The 14,088-nt window shown below is 43.5% G+C and overlaps 1 protein-coding gene across 1 annotated transcript in view; it reads right to left on the bottom strand.

Moving 5' to 3' along the window:
* The window catches only part of LSP1 (lymphocyte specific protein 1), a 76,039-nt gene extending 64,233 nt beyond the window's left edge, over positions 1–11,806 (bottom strand). Inside the window, exon 1 of the mRNA XM_080999316.1 lies at positions 11,581–11,806. Within this exon, the coding sequence (XP_080855442.1) occupies positions 11,581–11,657 (77 nt within the window). The 5' untranslated portion in view covers positions 11,658–11,806. The remainder of the gene's footprint in view (positions 1–11,580) is intronic.
* Between the last annotated feature and the right edge of the window lie 2,282 nt (positions 11,807–14,088).

The following is a 14,088-nucleotide window of genomic DNA, read 5'->3' on the forward strand; positions in this document are numbered from 1 at the left end:
GTCTGAGCCTGGCCTCAGGGTTTGCCTCACTTCAGATGAACTGTGAGTCTAGGTTCAGAAATACTGCTAAGCCAAACAATGGCTTAACCCAGGTTAGTAGGGGGGCTGGGGGAAGAGTGAGAGTAAGAGTCACAGCTGTTGCTGCACCCAGTTTTGACTCTGGTTCCACCCACCACTGGCATGCAGCCCATGGAAAGTTGTCCATGGGGAAATTTGACCCTTGGGCTGAGAACAGTTTCAGACCCCTGCCCTAAGAGATGTTTTTCCCCATGGCAGGACCAAAGTGATGGATTCTGGTGCCAGTGACCATATGTTGTGAAAGTGGACAGTATATGTTAGTATGCTAATTTTCTCAGAACAATTTTTCTTCCTTCCTTCCTTCCTTCCATTCATTTTTACATGAAGTGAACCAAAATGAAAGTGAGAAGCTGGATAAAGAAATTTTTGTTGTTATTTGCAGGGAGGGGTTTTTGTTTCGTGCTTTCTGATCAATAAAACCATAAGCTACCAACAACAATAGCAAAGTGTTTCACTGGGAAACTGGAATCTGTCCCATCAATTCTCTGGATGCTGCAGTGATCAACTGCTGACAGATTCTGCCCTCCTCCCCGCCCCCACCTTATTTTACTGTTAAATGCCACCCCAATCTCTGAGCAGTGCAAGATTCTAGGAGTTACTGGTGTTTACCCAGGTTTTAGTTTCCCTGGAATGAGGGGCAGCAGAGACTGTGGTGTCTTTAGGACATATGGCTTATTTACACACATATATATAACCTGAGCCTAAGTTGGACAGGCTCAGATTATTAACACCCCAAGAAGGTCTTGCTTCTTCCTTAGCCACAGCCTTGGATTCCAGCAGGAATCAGGCATGGCTCTGTCTCTCAGCTGCCCAGCCTGCAGCCTGCCTCTAACTTCTAGCTCACACCACTCTGGTCTTTGTCCTTCTAACTACCAGAAAGTTGAAGGATGGGGGCCCACCCACTTCCTCCCTAGCACAGAGCCACATCCTTTGTTACCTTAACGGCTCTTACTTAGGGGGTAAGTAGAAGCTGGCCTAGCTATTCCAGTAACTGAATCCTTCATGAGATTTTAACCCTTGCTGGATCCAGGAATTAGAAGGGACTCTGGCTTATAGCCTACCCACCCCAACCCACAACAATCCTTTAGCTCCTTAATGCACTTTAATGCCTGTTGCGGTTTAGATCTGCACAGTTCCTCAACATGTGAGCTCTAACACAGTGAAGCATAGGACTGAATTTCAGGCTTGCAAACAGCCCCACACCCTGAGTGCAGGACATCACATGTGATATCTACCCTTGGCCCACCCTTCCTTTGAAAGACTGCGCATGCAGGAGATACATGCACCGTTGCACATGACTTCTGTGATACTGAGGGATGCAAATCCCAGGCAAACATGCAACCTGTTCCTGTGTCTGCTTGCACAAACGGGCATAACCACAGATACACAATGAACCAGATTTATGTTTTAAAGATGCAAGAACTAAGGTGCACCACTGGGCTATCCTCATGTAACTGCCTTGGTTCTGAAGTGTGTGTGTGTGTGTGTGTGTGTGTGTGTGTGTGTGTGTCTGTAGGGGACAGTGACAGCAGTATAAAATACAACTTTATGTAAAATGTGTGCAAATACTTCAGAAATAAGGCAGCTGCTCCTCATGAATCCCTATTGAAGTGCTTAAAGCATTTTGCCTTCATCCATCCAAAGAATAGTAAAAAAGAATTAGCAGCAACTGCAAATCCGCAGCACTCTCTGTTTATTGTGCAAGAAATGCACATTTTGTTTCTCATTTTGCTGTGTCCTCACGTCTCCCCTCAAGGTTGTGCTTCTATTACGAAGATAACATATTTTCAAGATCTCAGCGCTGGGAAAATGCAGCCCTCTCTCCAGATAGTGCAATTGTCGCTATATGGGTTCAGCTGTGTGGAGTGCGGTTGTGCAGTTTGCACCGGCCATCTCTTGAATATTATTTGTGATGCAATTAATGAGGAGTGATAGCACCACAGCCTTGCCATAGATCTCTGCATGCTCAGTCTTCACAATCTGACATGATGATGAAATGCCCGTTGTGCTGATTAGGTGCAATTAATGCCTCTTGGCCCTGATGTGGCTACTTTTAAAATGAGAAATGATGGCATGGTGAAGGCAGGTTCTTGTCACTGCCTAATGCAGTCAGTAGACGACAAAACAGATTTGACTTTTAGTTTGTTTATTGATACTTTCCTTTTAGTAGCTGGGGGCAGCTTTTTCCTGTGTGAGAAGAGGGGACCAGGTGGGGGACGGGACTTTTGCTCATTATGACTCTTCCCCCCCCCCTCTTTTAATCGCATCAAATCTCCAGAGAGCCCCCAGCAGCCCTACCCGTTGTAAGAAAGACAACTCCAACTACTGAAGCCCAGGATTAAGATGCTCAAGGAACTGCCTTGCACATCTGGTGTGCATTAAGATGGATACATTGACAAAGAAAATATACTCCAATCTGAAGCAAGAATGGGGTTAACCCCTTCCCTTCGGGGCTGAGAATGGCATGTCAGAGGGAACAATCCTAGCCTTATGGTGAAGGCAGTGAGCTGGGAATGGGGAAGCTGGCCTTCAGCTTCTAGCTCTTCCCCCCAACACTGAATGGAGTTTGCTGAATATATCAAACCTCAGTCTCAAAACGTCTAGTTATCTGAACTCACTGTCAGTGGCTTCACGCATTGCAGAAATTCCCCCACCGCCGCCTCCATCTGGGTGAGATGGCAACTCTTCATTTTATTACGTTTAAATCCTACCCTTCTTCTAAGGAGTTCAGTGTGATTTATATGGTTCTCTCCTTACAACAGCGATGGAGAACCAGTGGCTTTCCCAGTGCTGTTATACTGTACTTCCTCTAACCCCTGGTGATTGGCTGTGCTGGCTGGGGCTGACAGGATTAGGTATCCCATCCCTGCCTTACAACAACCCTGTCAGGTAGGCTAGGCCAAGAAATGGTGACTGGCCCCAAGGTCATGCAGTGAGCTTCGCAGGTAAGTGTGGCTTTGAATTTAGATCTTCATGGCCTAACACTCTAACCAATACATCAAGGTAGTTTCAGGAGGCTAATTTGTGCTATCATTTTGGAAGCTTGCAAGGCCACCATAACTCGACTTTCCCTTTAATTTTGATGCCATTATTCATTCTGGTAATTTCTCTGGCATGTGATGAGACTGCTGCTGGCTCCATTCAAAGCAGCCTTGGAATGTTTTCCAGGAATTTACCAGCACGTACAGAGAGAATTCTTTACCTATTATGCTCTTTTTTAAAAGTGCACATCTTAAAATCTAAAGTCATACACTTAAAAAAACATAACGGTATAAAAAAAATTACATGCATCTACATCAGAGACGCTCCTCAGTAAGCCGGTATTGACTGTGGCTCCCTGTTGAGAGCAGAAGATAGCAGCCCCAGGTTTGCAGCAGCATAATGTGTAAAGCAGTCCTAAGAACTGGGTGTGGATGTGGATATGGAAAGCCCCTTCTCAGGTCTGTGTAAATCCATCGCAAATCATTAACCCTCTACCTAGCAACAACCATGCAGTGTTACTGACAATCAAATATACTCAGTGTACATCTTCAAGTACATTGGAAAGTACTGCATGAACATTACAAATAACAACATGGAAGGATGTCGCCTGCCACATAAGGGTGCATTTAGAAAGCTCTTTCATCATGCCCAAAATGGTCAGAAGATGTCAATTAATGACAACACTGAGAGGGGGGAGGGATATGTCAATCAGAGGCCAGCTGTAGCTTTCTATAAGCTAGATACTCCCCCCGCCCAGCAAAATAAATCTGTGTTCATTTCAGAATTCACAATACTAAACAGTTATCTTCTTCAGAATTTAGTATGTGGCCAATATTGCTCCTTGTCTATCTCTGGATGTGTCATATTCATACTTTAAATACTCTGGGCCAGTGTGCAGAAAGGTTCAGCCATATACATGCCAGAGGATGGCAATATTCCACACATTTTGTAACAAGAAAATAGGCCTTGGTATGGTTCCCATAGGGGTGTTAAAACAGTATGAAACCCACTATGTTTTAATATCAAGCTAGACAAGGAGCCTTCATATTCTATGGACTTAATGTTCTCTTGTCATTCTATGAGCAGCTCTCTAGGGCTGCCATACGTCCAGATTTTCCTGGACATATCCAGAATACTGCAGTCAGCAGCAGTGTCCAGGTGGAAATCAGGATTAAATGTCCAGGGAAAATCTGGACGTATGGCAGCCCACAGCAGCAGTGCCTTTTGTGCCGCTTTCCCATAAAAATAGCTCAAAACCAGCATAGCTCAACAACTTTTCTGTCCAGATTTTCACTGTTTGAAATATGGCAACCCTATCTAAACTTTCTCCAGAAAATAAAACATTTTAGCAGTCTTGTGAAGAGGTAGAAAATGGCAAAGCAGAGCCTGCCCCCTTGAGGGCAAGCAAGAAAATACATATGATTTCTGACTGCTTAAAATGTACATGTCCCTCAGGCAGAATGAATGGTTTTTCCCCATGTGTGAAACAGAACAGTCTCAAAGATTTATAGCCATGGCGCAGATTTCTCTAAATACCCTTATTTTGGCATAACCATAGCCTGTATAGTTGTGCACATGGCCATTTGATGTATGTCGAGAGGCAAAACATGAAATCAGACTGGGGTGCAAGAGCTAGCAAAATCCTATGCATAATTGAGAAGTTTGTTCCACTGAGTGCAATGGAGCTTTCTCACAGGGAAGAGTGTTTAAAATCACATCCATAATATGACTGCATATGGCTGATCTCCTGTGCTGTTTATTAACTTTTCTAAAGCCAACACACTAGATTTTTTAAAAAGTAAGTAAGTAGTTGCTATGACTGTCTAGTTTAATCAAAGCAGGAACAATCTGTTCCAGAAAAGAGTTCTGTTCTACAGTGTGCATGTTCATGATCTGCACTCCCTTGTGCTACTGCAATAAAACACTAAGCCATGAGTGGAGAACATTTGGCCTCCAGATGTTGCTGAACAACTCCCATTAGCCCTGACCACTGGCCATGCTGGCTTGGGATGATGGAAGTTGGAGTCCGGCTACATTTTGAGAGCCAAAAATTCCCCACCCTTGTGCTCAGTCAAACCATGAATATGCAAATGTATGAGTACTCACAGCAAAAACTGCAACCACTTTCCTGCTATGGTTCCCCAGCGGTTAGAATTCTACTACTCAATACTAAGCAGTCATTTCCTGTTTAGAAAGTGGCTAGGATTTTACCTGAGACATTCGGCATAGGATTGTTTCATATATGGCCACAAGTATGTGGGAGAATTGTTACGCTGCCAACAATTGTCAGGGTCCAGAAGCAGGACCTTTTCAGTGGTGGCCCTGACACTGCACAACTCACTGCCCAGGGACATTAGCCAAGCCCCCTTCCTATGGCTTTCAAGTGTGCTCAGAAGACCTACTTAACTGTTTTGTCTTAATGTAGCCCTGTTTTAAAATTGCTTTTGAATTGTATTGTAGCAGTGTGATACTGCAAGCTACTTAGTGAAAATGTTTTTGCTTTGAAGAACAGGGAATAGGTACCTAATTTAGATCACTCAAACGATATGCTGAACAAAACTATTCTGCAATCACATCAAACAGGAAAGTGCTTGCAGTTGTTTTAGACAAGATCGTGGTTTGAAACAATCTCATATCCTCTTCCTGCATGCCCTGCCTCTTCTTCCTTCCACTCCCTTGGTGGATGCTCCTTTTTTGAATTTAGATTGTAAGCTCCATGTACATCAGTGAAACCATATAAATGATAATGATAATAGTAATGAGTTCAGTGTTGATGTTCCTGTGTTCTTCTGCAGGTTTTCTTGTGATTATGCTCAATGAATTTTCCTTTTCTTTCTCTCTCTCACTCTCCAGTGGTATCTCTCCCATTTGCCTCTAGGTATGTTGGTATAACTTAGGAGCCATGGTCCCTTGGTATATTTGTGTCTGTCATTTCCTTGGTAAGGTATGTGTTTTTACGACCACCACTTCATTTCAAAGAATTGTAGAGTTGGATGGGACACCAAGAGTTGCCTAGTTCAACCCCCTACAATGCAGAAATCTCAACTAAAGCATCCACGGCAGATGGCCATCCAACCTCTGTTTGAAAACCTCCAAGGACGGAGAGTCCACAACCTTTCAAGAGAGTCCATTGCACTGTCGAACAGCTCTTACCATCAGAAAGTTCTTCCTGATGTTTAGTTGGACTCTCCTTTCTTGTAACTTGAATCCATTGGTATGGGTCCTACCCTCCAGAGCAGGAGAAAACAAGTTTGCTCCATCTTCCATGTAATGGTCCTTTAGATATCTGAAGATGGCTATCATATCTCCTCTCGATCTCCTCTATTCCAATTGTTTGATTATTTCAACAAAGGTCTCATGAAAACACACTCCTTTCCTGAAGCCATGGAAGAATACTGTTCCTCCTGAACTTCAGTTGTCTTCATAACCTTCATCTGGGAAGCAAACCACCCTGTGTGTTGCTTGGACAAATACCCATGCACCGTTCATTTTAACACTGAAGAGGTTATCTGTGTGATTTATATGCATGTTCTGCATATCTCCATGTGAAACTCTCTTGAAGATCTGCAGGGCATGCAAAATTACATGCAGCACCAGCCTATGCACGTTTACTCGAAAATAAGTCCACTGAGCCTTACATTTCTGGTAGGTTTGCTTATTAAGGAGGACGAAGAATGCCAGATTGTAGGGGACTATCAAGTCTATTGTTAAAAATGTTGTATTGTATCCTAAGTCGGTAGAATCCTGTTCCAGATTTCTTTTTGTAATGATTGTTTTGTCTTTTTAATTGCAAAAGATATTAGACATATATTGAATATCACAGTGGGTTATGCTATTAGTTTATATTTTATGGTGCTTTGAGCTGTGTAACACTTCTTCGTTGTACTGTTGTATGAGTTATGTTGGCCTTTGCTAAAGCAACAACAACGAAAGTTTGGATTTGGTAGGTATCTTTCACATCAAAGTCTGAACGAATCAAGAGAAATGAATCAAAATTCACATTCTCATTAGTTGCTACTATCTCCCTGCCTTTGTTAGTCTAGTGCTGTTGCAATTTCCAGGAAATACTTCAGGCTTAACAAAGCAACACTTATCTCAGTGTGTTTCTCAAAGGACCTGAACTACATAAGTCAGACATTTTTCAGAAGCTTGATAATGAGAATTCTTTTCTCTTTGCTTTCAGGGGAAAGCTCCGGAAGATTGATCAAAGTGATCAAAAGTTTTTGTGACTGTAACTAAATAGTTTTTACAGAGAGTGTTAGACTGATTCTCAGGAGTGCCCACATCCCCTTGTCGGGCACTTATAAAATCACTATCATGCTAATTGTTAACCAAGACATGACTGGAATTTTGACTGCACAAAGAAAAGATTTTTTTAAAAAATGAAGGGAGAATCTAAAGCAAATAAAGAGTAGGAAACTGCATACTTTAAATGGACTGATAACTGGTTTCCTTGTAAGCTGTCATCATACATTGTGTCTCACTGCAACAGTCAAGCTGTATTTCAGCTTTTCCTTTTGTTCACTCAAGTGCACCATATTTTTCACTGAATTTTCACCAGGTTTTTAGTACAGCCACACACGCTTGAGTTATACATAGAGCTGCAACTCCTCTGCCCCACCCTCTGGAATGCAGTTCCAGGGGTCCAGAGATACCTCACTAGATATCAGCTTTCCCAGACAATCTCCTTCCAGTGCTGGATATTCTTAGCAATTGCTGTAATCTTACTTAGGACTCTCCAAGTCTCCTCTAAGGGATCTAGAGAATTCAGGACAGCTGAGGATGAACGTGGCAAAGGAAGGGATGGAGCCTGCTGGCACAGCAAAGCTTGCCTTAATCGATGACCATACATGGGCAGCCTCTGAGCTTTGTAGCGCACTGGAAACGAGAAGCCTGAGTAGGAAGGCAACCTTGAAGGTTGTGCAAGGATAGTTGATTGTGTTTGTAAGAAGCTATTTTCTAGTGATGTACCTCCCAGCTTCACAACAAGAGAGGTGCTAGCCTGCCTCGTAAGATAGCCTGTACTTATGTCAACACAATGTGCATGTTCTTTTATTGTACCAGCTTAGTGGGTGCAAAAAGAAGTGGCTGGTTATAGGTTGGTACCAACTGCAGGAAATGCATCTTGCCACTAGTTTCGGGAAGAATCCAGTGTGCTGCATTTAAGCTTTGAAGTCCTTTGTTGCTTAGGAGTGTGTTGTCCAAAGGACTGTCTACCTTACAAATGTGTCTGGGCTTTAAGATCTTTGTCAGAGCTCCTTTTCTGGGTGACTTCAGTGAGGGCTTTTTGGGTGGTAAAGGTAAAGGTACCCCAGACTGTTAGGTTCAGTCGCGGATGACTCTGGGGTTGTGCGCTCATCTTGCTCTATAGGCCAAGGGAGCTGGCATTTGTCCACAGACAGCTTCCCGGTCATCTGGCTAGCATGACTAAGCCGCTTCTGGTGAACCAGAGCAGTGCACCAAAACGCTGTTTACCGTCCCGCCGGAGCAGTACCTATTTATCTACTTGCACTTTGACGTGCTTTTGAACTGCTAGGTGGGCAGGAGCTGGGACTGAACAATGGGAGCTCACCCCATTGCAGGGAATCAAACCGCTGACCTTCTGATCGGCAAGCCCTAGGTGGTGGTGGCCTGCTTATAGAATGCCATCCCTGGAGAGGTCTAGCTGGCACCTTCGTTGCAGTGTTTTGTGTTGGCCAAATGCACAGGAAAGCATGGCATAAAATTGTGCGACGCAACCATCACATATTCCCCCAGAAAACAAATCAGATTGAATACTCCATATGTAGCCAGCATCATATAAGCTCCTGCAGCATCACCCTAAAGTTTTTAATTGGTGATGTCAAGGAACTAACGGAAAGGCAAATTCTGAGAGAAATGTGAAGGGTTTTTGGTGTTTTTTATGGTGAGATATCAACATGCAGGAATGGCCCCATATCGTGCCAGGGGAGGGGGAGGTAGGGATATAACATATGAGTTTCAATAAATTATCCTTGCCTATCCTGTAAAGCTGCCTGTGACAAAATGCAAGTATGCTGAGGAGCACTGTTATTTGCTTCAACAAAACTTTATAGCAACAATTCAAGGGGAAAGAGGAACTGCACTAAGCAAACCCTGTGGTTACTCTAAGAGGAAATATGCTGTTCACAGATTCAGTTTCAAGAAAGAAGAGGAGGAGGAGGTTATAACGAAGAGCCATTTTCATCCTTGCAGATCCTTTCTTGGCATTTTGTGCAGAAGGGAAGTGAGTGACTAGAAAAGAGCCTTGAGTCTTGCAATCAAGGGAGTGGCTAGGTGCATGTCTGAGTCCTGCAAAGACTTCCTCAGGGATAATTCCTAAGCGGATTGCAAAAATGAGGCTCTGTGACCAATTCCCTACATCACATTTTCAAAATGCAAGGGGTGGGCGTGGATGCAGAGGCAAAATGCAACATAAGAAGCAGAAGTCAAAGGCAGTTAAAATAACTCATTCCTTGAGCTACTCACCACCTTTAAAATAGATTATGGTTGTCACTTTTCATTTTGGCAAATGTTCTCAAGCTTACATGGACCCATTCATCTTTAACAGACCTCAACCACTATTTTGTTCACTCAAATCCATCAATTTAAAACATCAATCAAAGGGGAAGACCATTTTCTACTATTTGCACTGAGGCTTATAGGAGTGTGCTTACAATTCTGTGCTGATTTTTGTCCCTTATTCCAAATTTTCTAAGAGGTCTAACTTCATGCAAAATTTCATAGCAAGGTGGGCACAGGGCTTTCTCCACTAACTGTCTGTCCAAAAATGTCACCTTACATGTGTTTGCAGTGAGCCATAGGTCTGTGCCTATGTCATTAGCATGTCACCAAAAGCAATCCCAAGTCAAAACTGAAAGAAGTGCCAACATGGTTAAAGAATAAACTGGCTGCATGCCCACAGATCATGTGAACAGACTTTCATCAATATGCAGTGATTTTCACTTTTATGATGAAGGGAAATAAGCAATTTCCCCTAACCCTTGCAAAACATGAATCAAGCATAGCCTTTTTATCACTCAGTGCTGTTGGCGCCAATAGCAGCGTTGCTTCCGGGGCAAATTCTGGCTTGCAATGTGGAAGGAGAGGAGCAGCTTTCATCAAGACCACAGTGCGAGGGGAAATTGTAAAATAAAAATCCCCCACTGCATGCCACAGTCTCAATCCTGATCTGCTTCCCCTACCTGTGTGCTATTTTACATCCTCCACCACCCTGCCACCACCACATGGCTCCCTTTTTTGATGCTGAGAAGATACAACGTTTTTTTATTCAGGTTAATACTTAATGCTGAACAATACTGTTTTTTTGTAAAAGGAAGGAAGGAAGGAAAAGAAAGAAAGAAAGAAAGAAAGAAAGAAAGAAAGAAAGAAAGAAAGAAAGAAAGAAAGTCACAGCCTAGTCTCCCCAAATGTGCAGGTAATGTCAGGGGCATCTCTGAAGTCCTGGAGTCTGAACTCCGTAGCTGATATGAAGCATTTGGAAGAGTGGAGATGCATGGCCACATCACTTGGGCACTTGAGATGTGCTCTGACATGCACAGATTTCCATCTTCTCATCCCCATTATTATTAGAGCCAAACTAGACCTAATGGCAGCAGCTCCATCAGTGCTTGGGTGGGGAGTAAAGAGCCCTTCCCCTTCCAAGAACTTAGTGTCTCTGCAGCTCCCCCCCCCCCCCCCGCGCTACTTTCCCACAAGTATTTCATGCTTCCCAGTATTAAGAGTCCTGCTTGAGGTGGGGGGGTGCAGTATCAAGAGGGAACAGATTTTGGGGGCGGGTCCTGCCACGCATTGGGATGAAGTGGCCTGCTTTTGTGGAGGGAGCAGGCATTTGGTGCCTGAATGGCACAACAAAACCTTTAAATGGCACAACAAAACCTGAATGGCACAACAAAGCCTTGGCAGCAGAGGGTGATCTTCATTGGGGCTATGCTTAAGGCAACAAAATGCCTGAGTTGCCACTATAGATTATGATGAGGGAAGCCATGGATGAGGCTGCACTCCTTGCCCACTTGTCCCATTTTGCTCTTTAAGCTAGACTTCCCACCTTTTCGCATAGCTGAGGCAGGTCAAGATTTAATATCTACTCTCATCACATCAATCTTAGCCCTAATACTCAGCATTTATATAGCACCTTAAGTGTGTTCAAAGCACTTAATCGTCCTACCACACCCAAGCACGTTCACATGGTGAAGCCATACTTCAACAAGAGCATCCCAGCTCACACTTCTCACCACTTCTATGCTAAAACCATTGTTTTTGCATGAACAGCAATGACTCAGAAACTCATCTGTGTGAAGCATGAACCAATTCCCACAAAGTAGTCAGCAAAACTGGTCTCCACATCTCCCACCAACTGATCTCTTTTTAGATAAGCAGCTCCCCTTTCCTATCTTCCTTTTTCCACTTTGCTAACCTTGAAACTGTCACAAGACATGAGGAGAACGACAAGCCAAAATGTGTCCTGTTGAAGCCGAGACATGCATCAAGGCCCTTCCTTACCTTTGTGTCTCGCCTTCAGCCCCTTCTTCTAGCTCAATCTCGCACTCGACGTCCCTCAGACATTCCGCATCAGCCATTTTCTTTGCTTGCGAAGAGTGCAATTGAGTGAACTGGCTCTGTAGACGGTTTTGTAAGAACACCGAGCAAGCAGTTGAGCTCTCCCCACTCTTCCTGTATTGACTCTAAAGCCAGCAGCACCGGATATCATGTAAGGCTGAAGGTACGAGTTTGTTTTTCACTAAGAAAGAACAGCAACAAAAAAAAGAGGAACAAATTTCCCCACCCACCCTAAGATGCAGGCCGCAAAGGGGAAGAAAGAATGATAGCAGTTTGAAGAAGAGTCTTTGTCCTTAAATCAAGCTGAACCTCACAAATGTTGCATCAGCAGCCTCTGTTCCTACATGTATGGATAACTCCTATTCTCTCTCTCTCTCTTAGTCTTATCTATGTTTTGTCTATGTTAGGATCCTTAGAGCAAATAGCAGGGCTGGGAGATTGGGCAACACTGCTTCAGCAAGTATCTACAAGCAGCATATTTGAAGGGATGGAAGGAGGGCCAAAGTCCACAGCCTGGCAAATATGGAGCCAAAGTAACACCCCAGAAGGGAGAGCAGAGAGAGCGCTTAAGGTTGGTTGTAAAATGCCTCATGGCAGTCAAGCAGCCGCCATGACACCCCAAAGGTTATTGATTTGTTTCATGCATTTCTCCATGTCACTCCTCCATCATATTTAATTCCCACAATAACCCTGTGAGATAGGTTAGGCTAAGTGGCAATGACTGGCCCACGTCAGATGGCCAAGTGGGGATTTGAACCCTGGTCTCCTGGGTCCTAGTCCAACACTCTAACCACTATGCCACACATACTCTATTCATAGCTGTCAACTTACATATTTGAAAATAAGGGACCAGCAGCCTCGAAAATAAGGGATCAGCAGCCAAAATAAGGGATTTTCCGGGCACAGGTATGTTCAACTTCTGAGCCCCTCCGAGCCAAAGGCAGAAAGCCCAGCCAGCAGCCAAACGAAGCCTCATCAATAAGGGACAGCAGCGGGACATGGCACTGGGATAAGGGACTGTCCTGCCAAATAAGGGACGCTTGACAGCTATGACTCTATTGCTAACTACCTGCTCTGTATTGCCTTCCAAACACGGCCTAAATACAAAAAGAGGGGGCTGCTGATGGCCCCAATATGCAGCTGTGCCATAGCAAGGAAAGTGGATTTGTTATACTGAGCTCTTTGACTATGAACAATGGATTTACTTCCAAGTAAATGTATTCAAGATTGATGTGCACATACTCTAATTTAAGCTGATTTAAAAGCAATATGATAAAACTTGCTTAATACTCTTGGCTTAGCTTGTAGATCAGCCAACCCAGAACTGGCGTTTGTGATAAAAAAGAAGGATCTCAAGTAGTATTAACAGTTTAAAGTTATTCTCTTCAGTAAATCTCTAGTGTATGTACATGCATATATCAAAATAAACTTGAAGAGCTGATCGTTTATCTTTTAAATCCTGCCTTTTTATTAACTGGTTTGAGTCTTTCAGTTAATGAATCAATTAAATATGTATACGTTGCATTTCAATTGCAGGTAATTTTTCAATATCTTTAATAAAAGTAACAATTTATTTTGATTAAATAGCACATATATTTTAATTTGGAAGGTCCCTTTGATCACATTACATGGATTAGAAGATGCATTTAAGACGAGGTTGTTAGTACCCTTCACAGAGGCAACTGTACTTCAATATCACCATAAAGTCATACCTTATGTTACGTCCGCTTCATGTTACATTCTTTCAGGTTACGCCCCATGGCAACCCGGAAGTACCAGAAAGGGTTACTTCCGGGTTTCGCCACTCGCACATGCACAGAAGCGCAAAATGATGTCATGCGCATGGACAGAAATGGCAAATTGCAACCCGCACGTGCGTAGACACGCCGCTGTGGGTTGCGCTCTTTTCTTGTTGCGAACGGGCCTCCGGAATGGATCCTGTTCGCAACCAGAGGTACCACTGTATATAATTGGTTCATAATTGGCATTTGAATTGTGAGGAATCAGATCATTATCCCAGCTTGAGCAAAACACATTTGTTGAGTATCCGTGAATATTTTAATCTGCAGGTCCAAGGCTTCTAACAAGTTATCTATCCAGACAGCTCAGAGGACAACAAACTGAAACATCTGGGTGGGGTGGGGGAGTTAATGAAAGGCCTTAGAACGATTTGTACATAGATTGGTCTCTACTGTGGCAGATGAAATGAGAGATGGTGGGGTAACCTCACCAAGTAGTCCACCACTTCCTTCCTTTGCCTTCTTTTCCTCTGTGTTGCTACATTTTCCGTGTGCTCATGGATGAAGCAACTCCTCCGAAATGGCTTGGACAAGAGGACACAGTTCTGAGGGCCCCTCAGATAGGCGAGAGCACAAGGTTCTCAAATCCCTTGCACAAGAGCTGAATAAAGGTGATGAAAGGAGAGACAGGAGTTACATTTAGAGCATTTAG

The sequence above is a fragment of the Podarcis pityusensis genome, assembly GCF_964106645.2.
Source record: "Podarcis pityusensis genome assembly, chromosome: 1".
Lineage (NCBI taxonomy): Eukaryota > Metazoa > Chordata > Lepidosauria > Squamata > Lacertidae > Podarcis > Podarcis pityusensis.